At 33.2% G+C, this 19097-nt stretch overlaps 1 protein-coding gene across 4 annotated transcripts in view; it reads right to left on the bottom strand.

Moving 5' to 3' along the window:
* Positions 1-3799: 3799 nt before the first annotated feature.
* The window catches only part of slc4a10b (solute carrier family 4 member 10b), an 84938-nt gene continuing 69640 nt past the window's right edge, over positions 3800-19097 (bottom strand). For 3 of the 4 annotated variants that reach the window (XM_058786621.1, XM_058786623.1, XM_058786624.1), the window contains 12 exons: positions 19082-19097; positions 18847-18952; positions 17304-17465; positions 17022-17135; positions 15408-15569; positions 15078-15329; positions 13944-14012; positions 13100-13273; positions 12614-12736; positions 10004-10068; positions 9547-9639; positions 3800-5831 (listed from right to left, as the gene is read on the bottom strand). The exon at positions 19082-19097 is cut by the window's right edge and continues 230 nt beyond it. In XM_058786621.1, coding sequence (XP_058642604.1) covers positions 5798-5831; positions 9547-9639; positions 10004-10068; positions 12614-12736; positions 13100-13273; positions 13944-14012; positions 15078-15329; positions 15408-15569; positions 17022-17135; positions 17304-17465; positions 18847-18952; positions 19082-19097 — 1370 coding nt within the window. In that variant the 3' untranslated portion in view covers positions 3800-5797. Of the gene's footprint in view, positions 5832-8518; positions 8556-9546; positions 9640-10003; positions 10069-12613; positions 12737-13099; positions 13274-13943; positions 14013-15077; positions 15330-15407; positions 15570-17021; positions 17136-17303; positions 17466-18846; positions 18953-19081 lie in introns of all 4 variants that reach the window. The other variant, XM_058786622.1, reaches the window with a different exon arrangement.

Raw genomic sequence — 19097 nt, 5'->3', positions numbered from 1 at the left:
TATATTTATACAAAATAAAATACATTGAAAAAAATACATATTTACTTACAGTAATGCTGAAAGTGTTAGGGCGATTGCAGGTAAAGTGGGCCACTTTTTGTAAAACATGTAATTTAGACACCTAGATGTTTTTTTTTTTATTTTGTTTTCTTTATTATGTTTGTTAACTTTAATTAATGTCCAGCTATCATATTTCAATTTGAATATGGTTCATATAAAGTGTTATTTGCATGTTATACCATTTTAGATCATGCACGCCAGAAATAAATATTTTCAGGTTAAGTGGGCCATCCCTTATTTATCAAAAATTGTTCTGCATCTTAATTAAAAACACATGATTTATTAACACATATTATCAGACAAACATATTTAACAAATCCAAAAATATATAACCTACAGGTTATGAGTAAAATAAATCATGTGTAAATCCTCATCTCAATTCATGTGTGAAATTCCCAACAAATGAAAGATCATTATGTGTTGACTTGACATTAAATTCGATTAAATCTGAATATCAGAATTTTCAGACATCAGAACGTTAACAAAACAAACTCTATTTGTTGTTGCTTGTGTTATAGTCACATTTTTTAACATATTGTAGTCTAAAAAATAAGAACATTTGCAATGGTAACCATATGTAAAAAATGTTTTTCTGTCTGTTCTCTAAACACTTTAAATGAACTTTAATTGTGTCCATATTTTAAAGCTTTATATTCTGCATCTTCATTTTGCTCCTCTCATCCATTCTTCATTCCACAGATTGAACTGAATGCCTCGACATCCTTTCTATTCTCTCTTTCCTTTCTTCCATCTCTGACTTGAATTTCCTGACTGCAGACTCATTTCTGTTTTCTAAAAAAGTAAATTATGCATGTCAGCTATAAAATAACCAGTGAATGTCAATTTATTTGTTACCCTGGATGACAAAATTTTTTCGAAATTGAGATTTATAATAAATAAGCTTTCCACTGATGTATGGTTTGTTAGGATCGGACAATATTTGGCTGAGATACAACTATTTGAAAATCTGGAATCTGAGGGTGCAAAAAAAAAATCTAAATATTGAGAAAATCACTTTTAAAGTTGTCCAAATGAAGTTCTTAGCCATGCATATTACTAATCAAAAATTAAGTTTTGATACATTTACGGTAAGAAATTTACAAAATATCTTCATGGAACATGATCTTTCCTAATGATTTCCTAATGAATATCCTAATGATTTTTGGCATAAAAGAAAAATCGTTAATTTTGACCCATACAATGTATTTTTGGCTATTGCTACAAATATACCCCATCGACTTAAGACTTAAGGTTTTGTGGTCCAGGGTCACATTTAATGAATTTGTGTATAATAACTGAAGGTTAAAGGACAGCCCACTTTACCTGAATCCCATTGGCCCACTTTATCTAACACATTCAGCCAAAGTGGGCCAGAAATGTTTAAACACCGTACAAAAAAAACTAACAAATTCTTAAACAATTTTTTTCTTTGCATTTTATTCCCTGATAACTGTGGAAACAAAACAGCAGGAACTGTCTCAATAATATTTGTTTCCATTTAGTGAACAACCTTATAATTTAGAAATGAAAATCTTATGTCAAATGTTTTCCACCTTTCACCATGACACAGTCCTCTTTTGAGGTGTGGCCACACCCACCAGTGTCATACTGCATCAACCAAAACTATTTTATCGTTTAGAGAAAAACAGTGTCCCTTTAATTAAGAACCATTGTTATGCTCTGAAAGTGCAAACCCATTGAGCACAGTACAATCAAACTTAAACGGCCCACTTTACCTGAAATCACCCTATATGTAGGTATGGTTAATTCAGCATAATTGGGACCTTTTCCCAGTCATCTCCATGGCAAGAAAGTGTGCCAGTTTACATGAATTCACCATGTTCAGTTGAGAATAGCTTGAAACACTTACAGGTGCTGGTCATATAATTAGAATATCATCAAAAAGTTGATTTATTTCACTAATTCCATTCAAAAAGTGAAACTAGTATATTATATTCATTCAGTACACACAGACTGATATATTTCAAATGTTTATTTCTTTTAATTTTGATGATTAGAGCTTACAGCTCATGAAAGTCAAAAATCAGTATCTCAAAATATTAGAATATAAAAGCTTGTATGTGTTTACTTCGGTCGTTTTTTCAACAGCGAATGTATCTTGACAGGTTTGTGGGTGTCACGAATCCGGTCTGTGGTCTGACTTCTGTCCGATTGCCACCAGAGGTCGTCCTTCCATTATATTGACATATATATTGACACACTTCACAGACTGTTTCGCATTACCTTGGACTGCATTTCCCATCATCCACTGCACTGATTGCACACAGCTGTAGCCAATCACTCACACTATATTACACCCACTCAGCTCCTTTTCAAACCACCGAGTATTGTTTAGCATTTATCGCTCGCCTAGTGATAGCTACATTATGGAGCAATTCCGAGTTTTCTGAGTCTAAATCTAGTTTAATCCTGTTTATTATCTGAGTCATTCATGTCTTGATCCTAGCCTGTGTATATCCTTTCTTGTCTGATCTCTGCCTGCCCTGAAGTTTATAGGCTGCCTTGGATCTCTCTCTCATCTTGTCGTTTGGACTCTGTTTGCTCCTGCCTGGACTATCTCTCTATGTTTTGCTCCCTGGATTATGTTCGCCGCCGATCGACCCCGTCTGTTCACTGGACTACTCTTGTGTCTTGCCCGTGCTATACCCGTTTTGCTGTTGTTCGACCCTGCCTGTGTTTTGACCATGTCTGTGAATAAAAGCTTGCATATGGATCCGCACGCCTCTCGTCTCGTTCGCCCCGTTACAGTGGGACATTCAGAAATGTTTTTGTTTGTCCAAAAACAGCATGTTGTCTTTGTGAAACCATCATAATAGTTTAAGCAACTCACCATTGTTATCTCAAGTGTACCGGAACGATTGAAGTGTCCACTCGGTGGACTCCGATGGTTGCCACTAGGGGGTGTTGATCTCAAAGCGACCCCTTGAAACAGTGTCTACTATGGTTTTAACTGATCTCGGATCAGTTTTATGTATGAATGTTAATAAAACTGAAGTTAATCAATACTGATTCATGATCAGTTCTCAGTGCAGGAGGCCCAGTTAATCACATGATGTGAAATCCTGCCAGCTTTTTACTATTATAACAAACAATAGATGTTGTGGGTTAAGTTGGCAGAAAGTGTATAATTTAGTATTTGAAATACATTTTCAGCAGCGCTGAAAAGGGCGGAGCTATATAAGGTCAACAGGGAACATTTTAACTTAATTTTTTGTATTAAAGGTTTGCAGACACCTAAAAAAAATGCATGCACTTACCATTAAATATCTACTTATACTAGATAATTTTAATACCTATTGTTTTTTTTTCTTCTTCACACAAAACTATTTACATTGTCTTGTACTTGTTTTCTATTCGTATATAAATAGTTTCAGTCTAAAACTACTTTCTATAATGGGCTTGTACAGCAACTCGCGATTTATTATTATTATCAGCAAATCTGAGGATGTGTTTGAAGATGTTTGCACTAATAACATTAGTATTTGCTCACAAAAAAAAAAAAAAAAAAATTATACTTGGGCCCCAAAAATTATTCTACGCTATTTCTCTGTCACTCTACAACCACAAGAGCGTTTCTATTTTTGTTAAAATCACATTTATTCAGCAAACTGTATGTCAGACTGATATATGACTTTGATATACTATGATTTTTTTTCTTGGTAATTACAGAAACAAGGTATGAGATATACTTCATCAAGGCATACATCCATATTCATACGGCAGAGCTTTTTATTTCACTGTAGAAGAAATAGCAGGAACAATATCTCCAGAAAAGTCTAATTACTTCCCTCACAGTTCATGAAATACAAGTGCAAATGAATGTAACGCTCATGTCATCATAACCCAAAAAAGCATACAGATAAAAGATCCCAAAGTCACACCATACAGACTTAAGAGGATATAGCGATAGTTCATTCAAGTTAACAGAAACATCAAAACACAGTCAAAAGAACTAGACATATTATTATTGTTACAATAATGCAATAGGACTTAAGCGCAAGTCAACATTTTAATAAACTGTGAAAATATCTGCATCATAACAATCACTCTTGTCTTTCAAAATCAAACCATCTGTGTGAAGATATAAGCCATACAAAACAAACAAACATAATTAAAAGCAAAACATTTGAATCAATTTATGGTAATGATATTACAATATGTATGATTTTAAAATCGTTTCTCGTCTATTTTGTTACAAATACACATAGAAATATTATAAACGGCAGAAGTTAAAGATTTTATGATGACCTCAACATGCAAACCCTTCATTATTAGATGGACCAGCACTCCTAAAACACTATTGCTTTATTTTGTTAAAAGGGAATGTAGTCTGTATCTACAGTATCCAGTGAATGCACTCATTTGCTTACAAGAGATAATACAGACAACCATTTTGATGGAACAGTTTACTGATGTGCAATGATTTCAGATGTCTCTCCACCACCATTATTAGCGTGAAAACACATCCACACTTTGGCATTGTGAGTATCGACATACAGCCTTCAAAATAGAGGTATAAACTCTAATGGAAATAATATTTACACAAGCAGCATTCTTGGTAGAAATTTTTGCAGAAAGAAATTATTAATAGCTAAAATGAATTTTCTATGATTAACATTGCATAAATGCAAAGGTAGTCAAACAAAATACAGCAATTTTCTGATATTGATGATATTGCAGGTAGAACAAGAATTTACAATAGCCTATGTTTTTATGCTTTTTATTGAAGCGTCTTAAAGTAAATCCACTGACTACACTCAAGCAACCTGGTGTGAAGTGTCTTGCTTAAGGACACAATATGGCAATGGTAAATCCAGTAATGAATATACTGAATATCATCAAAAAGCTGAAAAATATGATACAATTGGTTTAGCTATATCACTCAGCCTTACAGTGAATCTGTAACTTTATATGAACAGAAAGTTTCTTCACCACCCCAAAACATGAATACAAAAACTATGATGCATGCAATTTAATTATAAAATGGCTATTAATTGCTCACCTACAGTAGATATTGTCTACACATTTAAAATTATCTTTAGGGACGTGAAAGTTGTGCAGTAATGCTATTTTTAAAAAATACAAAACATATAAAATACTTCAAAGAGCATAAAATAAAATAAAAGTTGAAAATAATTTCAAATTCTGCCACACTTTCTCCTCATCTCCGACACAACAATCTCCGCTTTATTTGCTGGTATTACTATATGCACAGGTTTTATATCTAGAAGCTAAAAAGCTTAGCATTGTGATATAATTTAAAAATATAGAAACAGACAGGGAGACGAGGAAAGGCAAACAAACAAGTTATTAGACTGTGCGTTTACTTATAAACTAGCAATACTTTAAGGTCAAAAATGCTAGAAAAAAAGTCTCCATAAATTAATTTAATCTGTAACAATTTACAGAAAATTATAACATAAATGTGAAAGGTTTACTTTTCGGAGTAGGTTTAGAGGTTGAGTATACGTATGAGTTAGTCTGAAGCAATTATAATGCGCATTATTTATAACTGTAGGAATGGTTCGCCAAAAATAAATTAATAAACATAAATCTATTTATTTGATATAAATATTGATACATATATATAAGTTTTATTGTGAACTATTCCTTTAAAAACAATACATGTCTATTTGGATAGCTAGGTAAATGTGTGTGTGGGCGTGTGTGTGTGTGTGTGTGTGTGTGTGTGTGTACACAGTGAATCTTCTTTCCATCAAGGCTCCTTGTGCACTTTCTTATTAGACAGGCTGCAAAATGACATAAAAAGGGAATTAGTTCACTTGCATTACCCTAAACTGCAATAGCTCTGTAGTGCATAATTTAGCGAATCCTGTTTATTTTCTCCATAGAGAAACTGATTTTCAACAATACTATATAAGTCTATTAAGACAGACCTCTCATGTGCTTGGAATCTGTAGACTGGAAAAAATGTTATGGATTATGGACTCGTATTTTAGCAAGCAACAGTTGTTAAAATGCCTTGATGGATTTGTTTCTTACAAACACACAACTTTTCACTTCATAACATTAACTGATGGACTGGAGTGCTGTGGATTATTGTGATGTTTATATCAGCTGTTTGGACTCTCATTCTGACGGCACCCATTCACTGCAGAGTAGGGTTGCCACCCGTCCCTTAAAATACAGAATCATCCCGTATTTAAAGGTAAAACGATGCGTCCCATATCAAATCAATACGGGACACGATTTGTTCAAACCATTTAAATAAATAGAAAAAATGGCCAACCCATTTAATTAAATAAATAAATAAGTATTTTGCACTGTTTATTATACTAACAGCAATTAGCCTATAATGAAATCAATCTCATAAGAAGCCGCCTATTATTAGAGAAGCTCATTTGCGCGTGATTGCATTTTGGCGTCTTTGTTTGCATAGCGACGGAGTCTCCAGAACGCACGCTGTTAAAGCTCTTCACACGAGTGCAGCATGCGGTAAACCTGCGTGGTTTAAAACATCTAGGAGCTCACATTCACCCTTTGAACACAAGACTCTCCAGATGTAGGGCTGAATGGGAAAGTTATCAGTGGGTCTGTGCTGTAACTAAGCACAGCTTACAGAGAAGCATTCAGTTGCTCACGGTGGACTGTCTGACTTAAAGGGATAGTTCACCCAAAAACTTTTTCTTTTTTTTTTTTCATCGTTTACACACCCACAAGTTGTTCCAAACCTGTAATCATTTCTTTCTTCTGTTGAACACAAAAGAAGACACTTTGAAGAATGTGGGTAACCAAACAGTTTCTGGTCCCCAATGACAATTTTTTCTCTACTATGGAAGTTACTGAGGATCAGCAGATGTTTAGTTACCTACATTCTTCAAAGTATCTTCTTTTTTGTTCAACAGAAGAAAGAACTTTATGCAGGTTTAGAACATCCTGGGCAAATTATGACAGAATTTTCATTTTTGGGTGAATCATACCATTAATGTTACAGACACATCCGTGCTTCTAAAGATATATACCTATTGTTTTATTAAAATTTGGATAGTCTGTTAATATAATATTCCATACATTATCAGAGCTTGGTAGACATAATTATTATATTTTTAGACATGCTTAGATGAATGAATTAATAGGTTAGAATTAATGTTAGACCCTATTTATTAATTTAGCATTTATATTAATCATAAATATATACATAATAAATAATCATATATGTCACATACAATTTGGCATTTTAAAAAGTTTAAAAAATGCTACATTATGTAGATAAAAATGGGACAAATAATTACATAATAATGTAGGGTAACACTTTATTCGATAGTCCACTTTAGACATTCTACTAACAGTAAGTTACTTTGCAACTACATGTCAACAAGCAGTCATTAGAGTATTAGTAGACTGTCTGATTAATATCTTCTAACACTTTATTTTGATGCGTCCACAACATACAACATACTGACTATGAGAAACTTTGCAAGTATATGTCAACTTATTCTACTAACCCTAAACCTGCCCTACTGAGAGTTAGTAGACTTGTAGTTGCTAATTAATGAGAATTAGTTGACATGTAGTTGACACGTAGTTACAAAGTTACTTGTAGTTAGTAGAATGTCTAAACTGGACTATCGAAATAAAGTGTAACCTCTTTAGTCCTAATTTAAGCAAATGAATAAAATAAATAAATAAATAAATAATAAAAATTAATCCCATCCAGGTAACAGCTGCAGAACTGTCAAAAAAGACCAATAATAATTAATAATTATAAATAATCCAATTTAAAATAGCAATATTAATGAGTTCTGTTGCAAGTTTACATACTTGAGCATGTTTTCCTCACTGATTATTTGTGTCCTTGTTTTTTTGGGGGGGTGGGGGGGCGTCCCTTATTTTGCCTTCATTTTGCTGATTAGATCAGAGAACAAACAAACTCATCTACATGGCATTTTTCATTAGCAAATTTTCATTTTTGGATGAACTATCCCTTTAAGTATTCATGTCGAAAAGACTTTGAGCAGAATATTTCCTTCTGATTGCATTGAACACATGATGATCTCAATAATAATCCATGTTTAGCAGCTAGCAGACCGGACACACATTCACACATTACAAGCTCACAGCTGATTAAACATTTTTCCCATCTGAGTAGTGTAAAAAAAATAAATAAATAATAATAACAAAAAAAAACCACAACAACAACAAAAGATGATCACATGCTGTCTATCTTTGTCTGACACTTACAGAGAGATGTGAATGATTTATTGTTTTCGACTGACTAACTGGATGGAAAAATTGGGCTGAATTCAAACATTCTTGGAGAGACACATAATGGTAAATGTCTGTTCCAGATGGATTACAATCAAATCTGTCAAACGCCGCCAATTTGGTCAAAATACTTGTTGCCATGCAAAGAAAGACATGATGAGATTGTAAAGTGACGTGGGATGTTGCTATGAGAACAGTCCAGTGCGCTTACCTTTGGGAATCAACATCTGCAAGCTTAGGAAAGGGGGCTAAATAAAAAAATAAAAAGTAATTAAATCAAAATGTGTTAAATGCAGAATAAATGAATGACCATTTAAAGGTGCAGGACAACATTTTTTGAAAACTACCTGACAGTTACTGTTTTGTCCACAATCATTCTTAATACTAAAGTAAAGTAATAAAATAGTTTTAAAAACACCTACATTATTGATCCACATTACTGATTTGACTTCACTAACACTATCGGATGACAAAAAAAAAAACTTGAATTTGACTCGGGCTGAATAATGTCACTATTGTCTTCTGTAGAGCTGCTTTATGGCTTTTGACCTGCAAAGGATTTTCTTTTTCCTGAAAAATGCTAGTTAATGTTATCGCACTGGACTATACAGGGTATAACAACATCCCCCAAAAATCTGATAATGCTTTTTGGGGATTTTTTTCCACGTGGTGTTTTCCAGAACGTATTATAAATTTCTCATTATGCTATATTATTACCAAACATTGGATTCAATCTTTTTATCAACTTATTGATAAGGTTTCATATTTGTTTTTGGAATTTATTGATCATAAGCCTCATTGATCTGAGCTCATGCACCTCAGTTTATGGGAGAGAAAAGCAAAAATTATCCACAATAATGCTTTTTTTCACTCAGAAACTGAGGTGCAGATGAGCTCAGATCAATGAGGCCTACAATCAATCATTTCCAAGAAGAAAAACAAAACCTGTACTAATTAAAAGAAAACAAGTTGACAAAAAAATGAATCCAAGATTTTCTGATTAATAATGAGGGTTATTTTGAAATGACCAGGAACTACAAATTAGGTAAGGATTTAAATAACTCGAATGTAACTCGTCTGCACCATTTACAACCAAATGACATAAACATGATTCTTCAAATTGTGTGGCTGGTTGCAGAGAGATTTTCTGTCACTTTAAGCATAAGCAGTGTGCTTATACAAAAAAATAATAATAATAATAATAATAATAAAAATAATAATATGAAAATAAATCAGAACCTTTTTGTATTCAGATCAGTTTTGGAGTTCCAAGTGCTTCCAAAGGAGCCTTTGGACATTTCATCAGTGATGTTGATAGTAGAAGGATCATCTCTGAAAATAACCAATAAAAACATCATTAAAATCAACGAAATATAACATTAATAATCTTGTGAGTGCATGAAACCAATCATAAAACATAATTTGACTCAAAATTGTAAAATTGACAACTGTTATTCCGATTATTATTAAATGTCAATAGTTATCATTTGTGTCTTTTTTCGAAACATGTTACTTATTACCTTAACATTTTTATACATTAATTCTAATGATTTAATTTTTGTATGTTTGTTGTTTGTATGTTTATAAAAAATACAGAACCCACGGTAAAATCACTGTCAAGTATTGTTTTAATAAACCAACAAAACCTAGTATCGCTTGCTATTGTGAGAATTAGTTTGGAAAATCTGGTCCATACTTGTAATGTCCCTCCAATGGCACTTGTACGATTCCTTCTTCCTCTGCCAAAATACTTTGCTCCTCCTGGCAGTAAACACAGGGAGAAGGAGCGAGAGAGAGTTTTATTCCCGTCCAGCCAAAGAGAACTTCAGAGACCCTTTGAGATTAAATAACTTTGCTGAAGGACATTTTGGCAGATCGATTCATGTTCCATTTGTTTGGCATGAAATGAATGCATTCAGATACTGAGGTGGGTGAATCGGGGTCCCTCTATAAGAAACGTATCATGGCAATTTTAGCAAGAGTAAAACATGAGATTATGTGCCAGGGGGTCAGAAAGTCTCTGAATGCAGGGAGAAAAAAAAAAAAGCAAAACTGGAGCACAAATCAGATCTCCTCATTAAAGCAGGACCTCAAAAACTAGCTTTTACTTTCATTCAGCTTACAAAAATAAACTCATGTTGTATCATTCAGTTTTACAGACATTGTCTTCCAAATGCTAATTACTCGTGCTTTTAGGGGTCCAAACTGTGAAGTCTTTGTAGCAGGTTATTATTTGCTCCCTATTTTTCTTTTTAAAAACAGCTCTAAATTATGCATGGAGAGGTTATTTCAGTGGCAAACTTTAATAATCTCAATTATGTGATGGATTAGTGCTGCCTAGCAACCAGAATACCAAAATATTAAATATAATAATCGCTCAGTGCTGCTGGTCGGTTTGAACAGCAGATGTGAGATTTTTGTTCCTTTTCTTAGATCTTTTGCCTAGATTTTTGTTTAAAACAAAAATCATCTTCTCATGAAGCACATAACTGATTTCCACAAAACTGTGCATGCACGTTATTTGGACATATAGGTAACTAAATGTGAAGGAATGGTTTTTGACAAATGTTTGCAGAGTTATTCTAAATGTAAATTTGAAATTGTAGCATTTTCAAATCTGAAAGCCTGGAATTGCAAAAAACGTCTGAGTGAGAGTGATATGTGTATGCAATGATTTAAATACAAATGGAAAATGTACAACATGATTTATGAAAAACGTGCAAAACAAGCATTAAAATAAGCTCAAACAACAAAAAAATCTAGATATTTGTAGATATCAACTGTTTTGTCTTTGAAGAATCAAGGTTCCAATATGAGGCATTTTTATAATAAATATACATTTTTCTAATTATGTAAAAATAATAAAATATATTTTAAAAAACGTTGTCCTTAAATCTTATCTAAGAAATCATGAGAAACGGGAAAAGCCACTAAAACTGAAACCATATATTTTTTTTAATTATTACTTGAAATAAATAAACATTAACTTCAATACTCAGAAATTTATTCTGCTCAAGTTTAATAAATATGTAAGTAAAAGTATGAGTAAATGTCATACCACAAAAATCTGACAGAGGGCAGCAAGTTGCTGACAATTTGACTTAAAGGGATACTCCACCCCAAAATGAAATCACTTACCCCCATGTCGTTCCAAACCCGTTAAAGCTTCGTTTTTCTTTAAACACAATTTAAGATATTTTGGATGAAAACCGGGAGGTTTGTGACTGTCAAGGCACAGAAAAGTATAAAAAAACATCGCCAAAATAGTCCATCTGCCATCAGTGGTTCAATCTGAATTTTATGAAGCGACGGACGAAGGACACGAATTGTTGAATAAATGTCGTTATTTTTATATTCTTTGCGTACAAAAAGTATTATCGTCGCTTCATAAAATTCAGATTGAACCACCGATGGCAGATGGACTATTTTGGCAATGTTTTTTTTAACACTTGACAGTGGTATTTACTTGGCAGTCAATGGGACAGTCACAAGCCTCCCGGTTTTCATCCAAAATATCTTAAATTGTGCTTTAAAGAAAAACGAAGCTTTAACGGGTTTGGAACGACATGGGGGTAAGTGATTAATGACACAATTTTCATTTTGGGGTGGAGTATCCCTTTAATATACACTACTGTTCAAAAGTTGTTGTTGTTTTTTTTAAAGAAATTAAACCTTTTGCTCAGCAAGGATGAATTAAGTTGGTCGAAACTGAAAGTGAAAACATTTATAAAGACAAAACAATTTCTATATTTCAAATAAAGACTTTCTATTCATTAAAGCATTCTAAAACAATGTATCATGGTTTCCACGAAAATATGAATCTGTTTTCGAATGCTTCTTAAGCAGGAAATCAGCATATTAGAATGATTTCTGAAGGATCATGTGACACTGAAGACTGGAGTAATGATGCTGAAAATTCAGCTTTACACCACAGGAATAAATTATATTTTTTAAATATAATCAAATACAAAACAATTATTTTAAATTTTAATAATATTTCACAATATGTTTTTACAGTATTTTTGACCTTGGTGAGCAAAAGAAACTTCAAAAACATTCAAAAATCCTACCAACCCCAAACTTTTCTTTTTACTCTTCAAGATTTTCAGGATTTGATTAGAAGTCTTGTCTATATACAGTGTTTCCTTTAAAATCCCTCTTCTGATGTTTGATGTCAGGCACATCTGTGCATTTCATTTGTTCTTTCCGCTTTCTGCTTGGACCTTGCAAATTGCTGCTTGCAGCCATATTACAAGTGCTTATTCACAGGCAACGTTACATTTAGATAATAAACTGTATAGCTCACCTCTCGCTCAGCGTCCTCCAGTTTCTTCTTCTTGCTCTCGGGCATGAGGTCATCGAGCCAGCTGAGCTCCCGCTTTGTGAAGATAAAATCCAGCAGCTTCCTAATGAAAACCAGCGCCAACACCTGCCGCGAGCAAATCACTAATTCAATTATCACATATTACTCGAAAAACATGAGTCGAAACAGTTAAGAGACGCAATTACACTAGCAGACATACGCTTAGACATGTTTCCATGACCTTTCTGATTAGTATTGTGCCAACCTACATTTGAATTCTTTTACGAAATTAAAAATATAATTAAAATTTAGCCTATAAATGAGTTAAATGAAGGATGAACAAGTAGATATGTCCTACTTTTTTTTTGACTTTGTACATACATTTGGCTTTTTTCTGCAAGCTTTTCAGAAATCTCTGACAGATAAAGCTAGTTCACACTTGCATACTGTGGTAAATATTAAGGATAATATAAAAAGTTCAGTATGTACCATCATGGGAAAGACAATGGCAGCTCTGGAGGTCTTGATGACCCAGAGGAGAACCAGGCAGCTGAGCTGGATGATGGTGAACAGATGAACCTTTCGGAGTGGAACGTGCCTCAGGTAAATGAAGTCTGGCTGGTGTTTAGCCGGCATCCCGAACAATCTCAAACGATCAAAAAACTAAAATTATAGGGAAAAAAAGGAGAAATGTGTGCATTAGAGCAGTGGCTCTCAACCAGCAGCCTCAGAAAACATGCAAAAGGGGCCTTGAGATGACTTAAATAAGACTACAACAGCTTTAAAACAAGCAAACTAAACTAAAGAAAACAATGTTTTTTTTTTATTAAATTAATCTGTCTTTGGTCTTTGAAGAACCAGGATTCCTACAATCTTGGAAAACCTGGTTATATGAGGAAGCCTAATTTTAAAAGTGTGATTTCTAGACCTGAAAAAGTAATGAAAATAAAAAATGTATTAACTCCATTGGCATTTTTATATTGAATATACATTTTTCTAGCTGTGTAAAATATATCTATCTATCTGTCTGTCTGTCTATCTATTTAAAATCTAAAAATAAAAACGAAAACCTTTTTATTTCAGCTAGTAGTAATAAAAATTAAAAAAATATATTAAAAGAAACAACAAAAACTACTAAAACAAAAACTTTAATAAAACAAAAACAAAGTAAAATGAAAATTCAAAAAAATTCTAAATGTTGCCTAACATGAGCTTTTAACAATAACAGAAATACTTTTTTTAAATTTTTTTTATTTTTTTTGTCAAATTGACAAGTATGAAAAGTTGGAAATGCTTCTGTACTGTATACAGACATTGTCTATCGTGTTTTTACCTGTATTCCTCTCAGTGAAGATGCACCCATGTAAAGGAAAACTCCATACAGCACCGGCATAGGAATAAACTAAGGAATAAACAACATTTTCATTACCAAATTTTTTCACTCTGAGGCCCTCTTAAAATGTTGCAAATTTTTGTGCAAAAAACAGTCACAATTTAGTGATATAATTATAATTTTATAAGTTTTGGTATTACATGTGTTTTTATTGTTTAATGACCTCTTACTTTTCAAATGATCAAGTAAAATTTGATTCCTCATAGTATGAACATACTTCTAAAATAGCGTTTCTACAGTATAACTCAATCAGCAGAAAACAACGCTAGCAAAAAAACCCATGTCATGGTTTCGATTCCCAGGAAGTGAATGAACTACCCTCGTGAAAAAGAAGTACACTTTAGTAATTGCTTTGATTTGCAACTAATTCATTAGTTTAAATTTAGTTACAAATAGATCAATAGTAAAATAGTTTAAATTTATATGAAATTCAATGAGCTGAATTTTACAGCGCTTTTTGACTGTGTAATTGCATTTATAGTTTCCTGAAATATGCTTAAAGTGTACTGACAGAATGTAAAGACAAATAATTATGTAATTAAAAAATACTTTAATGTCATTTCTATTAAAACTTGTATGTCATGTACTTAAATATGTTTGCAATTTAGTACACATAAAATATATAAATATAGGCTAATATTGAATAACACACAGCACAGCTAAAATGAATCAAGTACTTTACATGTGCTTCAGTATGCCAGTCAAAACAAGTGTACTTCTTAAAATATAAAAACATAATGATTTAAAACCCAAAATGAAACTTTTAATTGAACATAATTAAAACAGTGTACTTTTTAAAAGTGTACTTAAGAAACATAGTCATACATTTTCCTGTAGTACACTTAAATGGCCTTATATTTCAGTAATATTATATATACATTTTTTTAAATATACTTTTAAGATTTGAATCAGCTACAAGTTCACATTTAATATAACTAAGTGCACTTTTTCACAAGGGAGTATGAATGAACTGTAGAGCTTGAATGCAATGCAAATGATTTTGGATAAAATTATCAGCCAAGTGCATAGATGTAAATGCAATTATATGAATATCCTGATCATTGAGCTCCAGACCTTCAGCACTTTGGTCATGAATACGGAGCAGCCCATGAGGAGGAAGATCATGAGGCCGGTGATCCGCTGCTCTCTGATCCCGAGGAACTTGGGCTGTTCTCCAGGCGCCGAACACTCGGACTCCAGCTTCAGACTGTTGACGTGAGTGATGGACAGAACCGTCGCTGCCACGAACCACGGCAGCCCCATCAGAGAGCAGACGCCCAGCATCACGCCCACCATGAACAGGTCCAGATGATAGCCACAGCCTTTCTGTAGCAACAACACATCAAACGAAGGGTTAACTCATTTCATTCAGACTTGAAGGCAGTTTGAAGAAACTAGCAGCACCTTCAGCTTGTGCTCCTTCCTGTTGATGATCACAGCTGTGATCTGCTGGTCCATAAAGATGAGGATGGTGCAGAGGATGGCGGGAACGACTGTAATCACACACGTCCACCACGGGTTCGGACCCAATGGGTTAATGAACCACCCACGATCGTCACGAGTTGGCTGAAAACATATTGCAAGACTTATTAAAACATATTAAACTGGCCAGAAAACATATTAAACTGGCCAAATCTATTCTTTTATTATCAAGTCTATTAATACATATAAATATATATACTGTTATGTTACAGTTAACATATGGCTAACATAATAAACTTTGAACATTGTTTGGTTTTTCTGAAGTTAGTGCATTGAACTATTTGTTAAATTGTACATAACGCTGTATATACATTGTATACTCTGGTTCTTTTTTCACATCATATTTTTACACAAATTTTATCATTTTTAAATTGTATATAGGGTTGGGAATCGAAAATCAATTCCAATTCCAGAATCGGATACTTAAGGTCAGGAACTGGACACTTGTAAAATTAAAATTTCAATTCCACCTATCTATTCCTGTGTGTGTGCATCTTTTTTTTTTTTTTTTTTAATTAGCCTTCAATTCAGATTCATTCAAAAACACTGATTCATACAGTAATGAAACGAATAAAGTCAGAGTAAGTCATTGAATCATTCCATTCATAAATTCCACGAGATTTTGTTTAGTTGTCTAATGTTTTTTCTTCAGAATTGTGAGAGCTACAAGCTCCATTAAAAAAAAATTTAATAAAATTTATCTCAATTTATCCAGAATCGTGCAGCTCTATTTTGCACACATTTTTATGTAGCTGGCTGATTTTATGGTATTCAGCAGCAATGAAATGTTTTTCAAAAAGAGACATAGAACAAATACGTTTAATATCTAAATGTTTGACTTAATTTTTTTTTATAACCACATTAGAACTGAATCCGAATCGATAAGCAGAATCGGTTACCCAACCCTAATTGTATATGCCTTAATATATTCCCTTGTAAATGACAACCCTTTGTATATTTTCTAAAATGTTTTATTTCTATAATTTATTCTACTTTTACAGCCCACTATATCTCATTTGTGTTAATTAAATTAAGTTAGATTAAGATAAAAATAAATGTAATTAAATTAAATATTAGTGAACTAGAAAGTAAAGTGTGAAAGTAAAGTCTGATGTTGGCTTGAGAAAGCCTAGTTTGAAAGTTTAAAATAGTTTTATTTAAAATTTAAAACTGAAATGGTTTTAAAAGCTTGAAGTTTGAAGGTTTTTATATTAAAGTAGTTTGAAAAGCCTGAAATTTAACAGACAGACGGACAGACAGACAGAGAGACAGATAGAAACAGATAGATAGATAGATAGATAGATAGATAGATAGATAGATAGATAGATAGATAGATAGATAGATAGATAGATAGACAGACAGACAGACAGAGAGACAGACAGACAGAGACAGACAGAGAGACAGATAGAGACAGATAGATAGATCGATAGATAGATAGATAGATAGATAGATAGATAGATAGATAGATAGATAGATAGACAGACAGCTTTCTCAAGGCAACATCATAATAATTGAAACTGTAAGACATAAACAAACCTTAAACACATTAGGGACCTTCAGTTTGGGGGAAGGCACTCCTAAAGCGTAATCCACCAGAACCATTGTAGCAATAGTGATGAAGACTGCAAAGTCACTGATGATGGCTCTGACCTGGAGGAAACAGGATTTACAGTTGTTATTCTCCTCCTCACAACAGCAGCAGCAGACACTCCACAGTAACACTAGAGGGCACCAGAGCGCAAAGAACTACAGCATCGTGACATAAACGCCGCAGCAGCAGATCTCAGACAGACGGTGGGTGGATAATGACTGCAGTACCTTGGTGGGGAAGTAGCGGCTGGTCTTGAATTCTTTGAGGAACGCTGACATGGCCACAGTAGAGAAGAAGAGGACTATAGACCAGAAGAGAACGTCAGGAATGTATGGACCGTGAGGCCCGCAAGCCGACCCCACAAATTCTCCTTTCTTCTCAATGCAGTCCTGAAATGTGAAAAATAAATATTGGGATAGGATAGCTTTTTTTTTAATTATTTCTTAAAGTAATAGTTCACTCACAACAACAGGATGGTGAGTAAATGATAACAAATTATTAATCTTTGGGTGAACTCTTGACATGCTGTGCATTACTGAATTTCCAAACCTCACACGCACACGCACACACACATCTGCTTAACATGCTGCTATTTCAGTCTTGCCCATTAAAAGGCGAGCAGCAGCAATGATCTTTTTTTAGTTTTTATGGTGATTTAACAGATGTAATCCAGCTCAAATTTCCTTAATCTCACTTAACAGCCCTGCTCCATCATGCCACTCAAATAAGACCTTTTTAATTCCCATAAAACATAACATGCTTGGAATAACTTTGTTTAAATGTAAAGCAAATGTAGAGCTGATGCAATGCAGGTTACAAAACTAAAATAACAATTGGCATTATTCTCAAAATGTCTCATTTGTGAAATATTTGGAAAATTTGATGATTTTGACAATTTTGTTTTGACAAAATTAGAGCTCATTCCACTGAAATCATACATAAGTGGTCGAATTTATGAATATTATGAGTATTTGATCCATCAGGCTTTTATGGCTCATAAAGTACGTTATATTGAGAATATAAAGTTCAAACTTGATATTCAGAGCCCTAAAGTGATCAAAAATATCCAGTTACTGATACTGATATTTATATGGGCAAAAAGTAAGATCAATTTCTGATTCTTGAAATGTAAATCGATAAGATATTATAACAGTATAGCAGATCCTTACATAAAATTACATAAATATCAGTTTTCTCTCGATATCTCTATATAATAATATGTCTTAGTAGGTTTATTTATGATTGAAGCTCTGTAGTTTCAAAACATATAATGGAGTACAATAAATGACAGAGATAAACAAATAAACGTTCCTCAAAAGCCTGATGATCATATTTGATATTCACATTTGAACAAGATTTTTCTAAAAACTGCTGTCTGGGTAATCAAGTAAACTGAAGCTACTTCAGGAAGTAAGTGACCAGTAAGTGTTCATCTTGAAATATTAATAAAAATAATAAAGATATTCTTATGTTTACATTATAAAAATCAGTAAAGATTTCACAGCAAAAAAACACGATCCGCAAGCTGAAGGTAGACGTTTGTACGATTATATTAAAAGACCTTTTACTTGCTAAAAAGTATAAACTATCAATCAGACGACAGAAGGCATTTAGTAGATTGTGCACATCATGATTTTAGTAAAGTTCTGATTACGTTGATAATTTAGAGGCCTTAGAAATGTGCTAAATATGATACAGCAGGCTTTACAGGGCTAAAATCAGTTGTAAACCAGGTCAGGGATTCTCAAAAGACACAAATGCAACTCTGACCTGAACTTCCAGAGCCTCCCAGAAGATCTCCGGAGCTGAGATGTTGTTCTGCTCCCAATATTGAAGAGTGGCATTGCTGGGGTTTACAGGCTCAATACAGGAACATCTACAAGAACAGAATATTGAGGGTAAAATGCATGTGTTTCTATAATACTACAGCATACTGATCTTCTGTACAGCATTGGAATCTATATTACTTTCTTTACTCTTTCATGCCATTCCAACCAGTGTTCACCTGTAAGTGGTGAGTT

Source organism: Onychostoma macrolepis, chromosome 09 (assembly GCF_012432095.1).
Source record: "Onychostoma macrolepis isolate SWU-2019 chromosome 09, ASM1243209v1, whole genome shotgun sequence".
In the NCBI taxonomy this organism is placed as follows: domain Eukaryota; kingdom Metazoa; phylum Chordata; class Actinopteri; order Cypriniformes; family Cyprinidae; genus Onychostoma; species Onychostoma macrolepis.
This window is presented reverse-complemented; position numbering and strand designations above follow the sequence as displayed.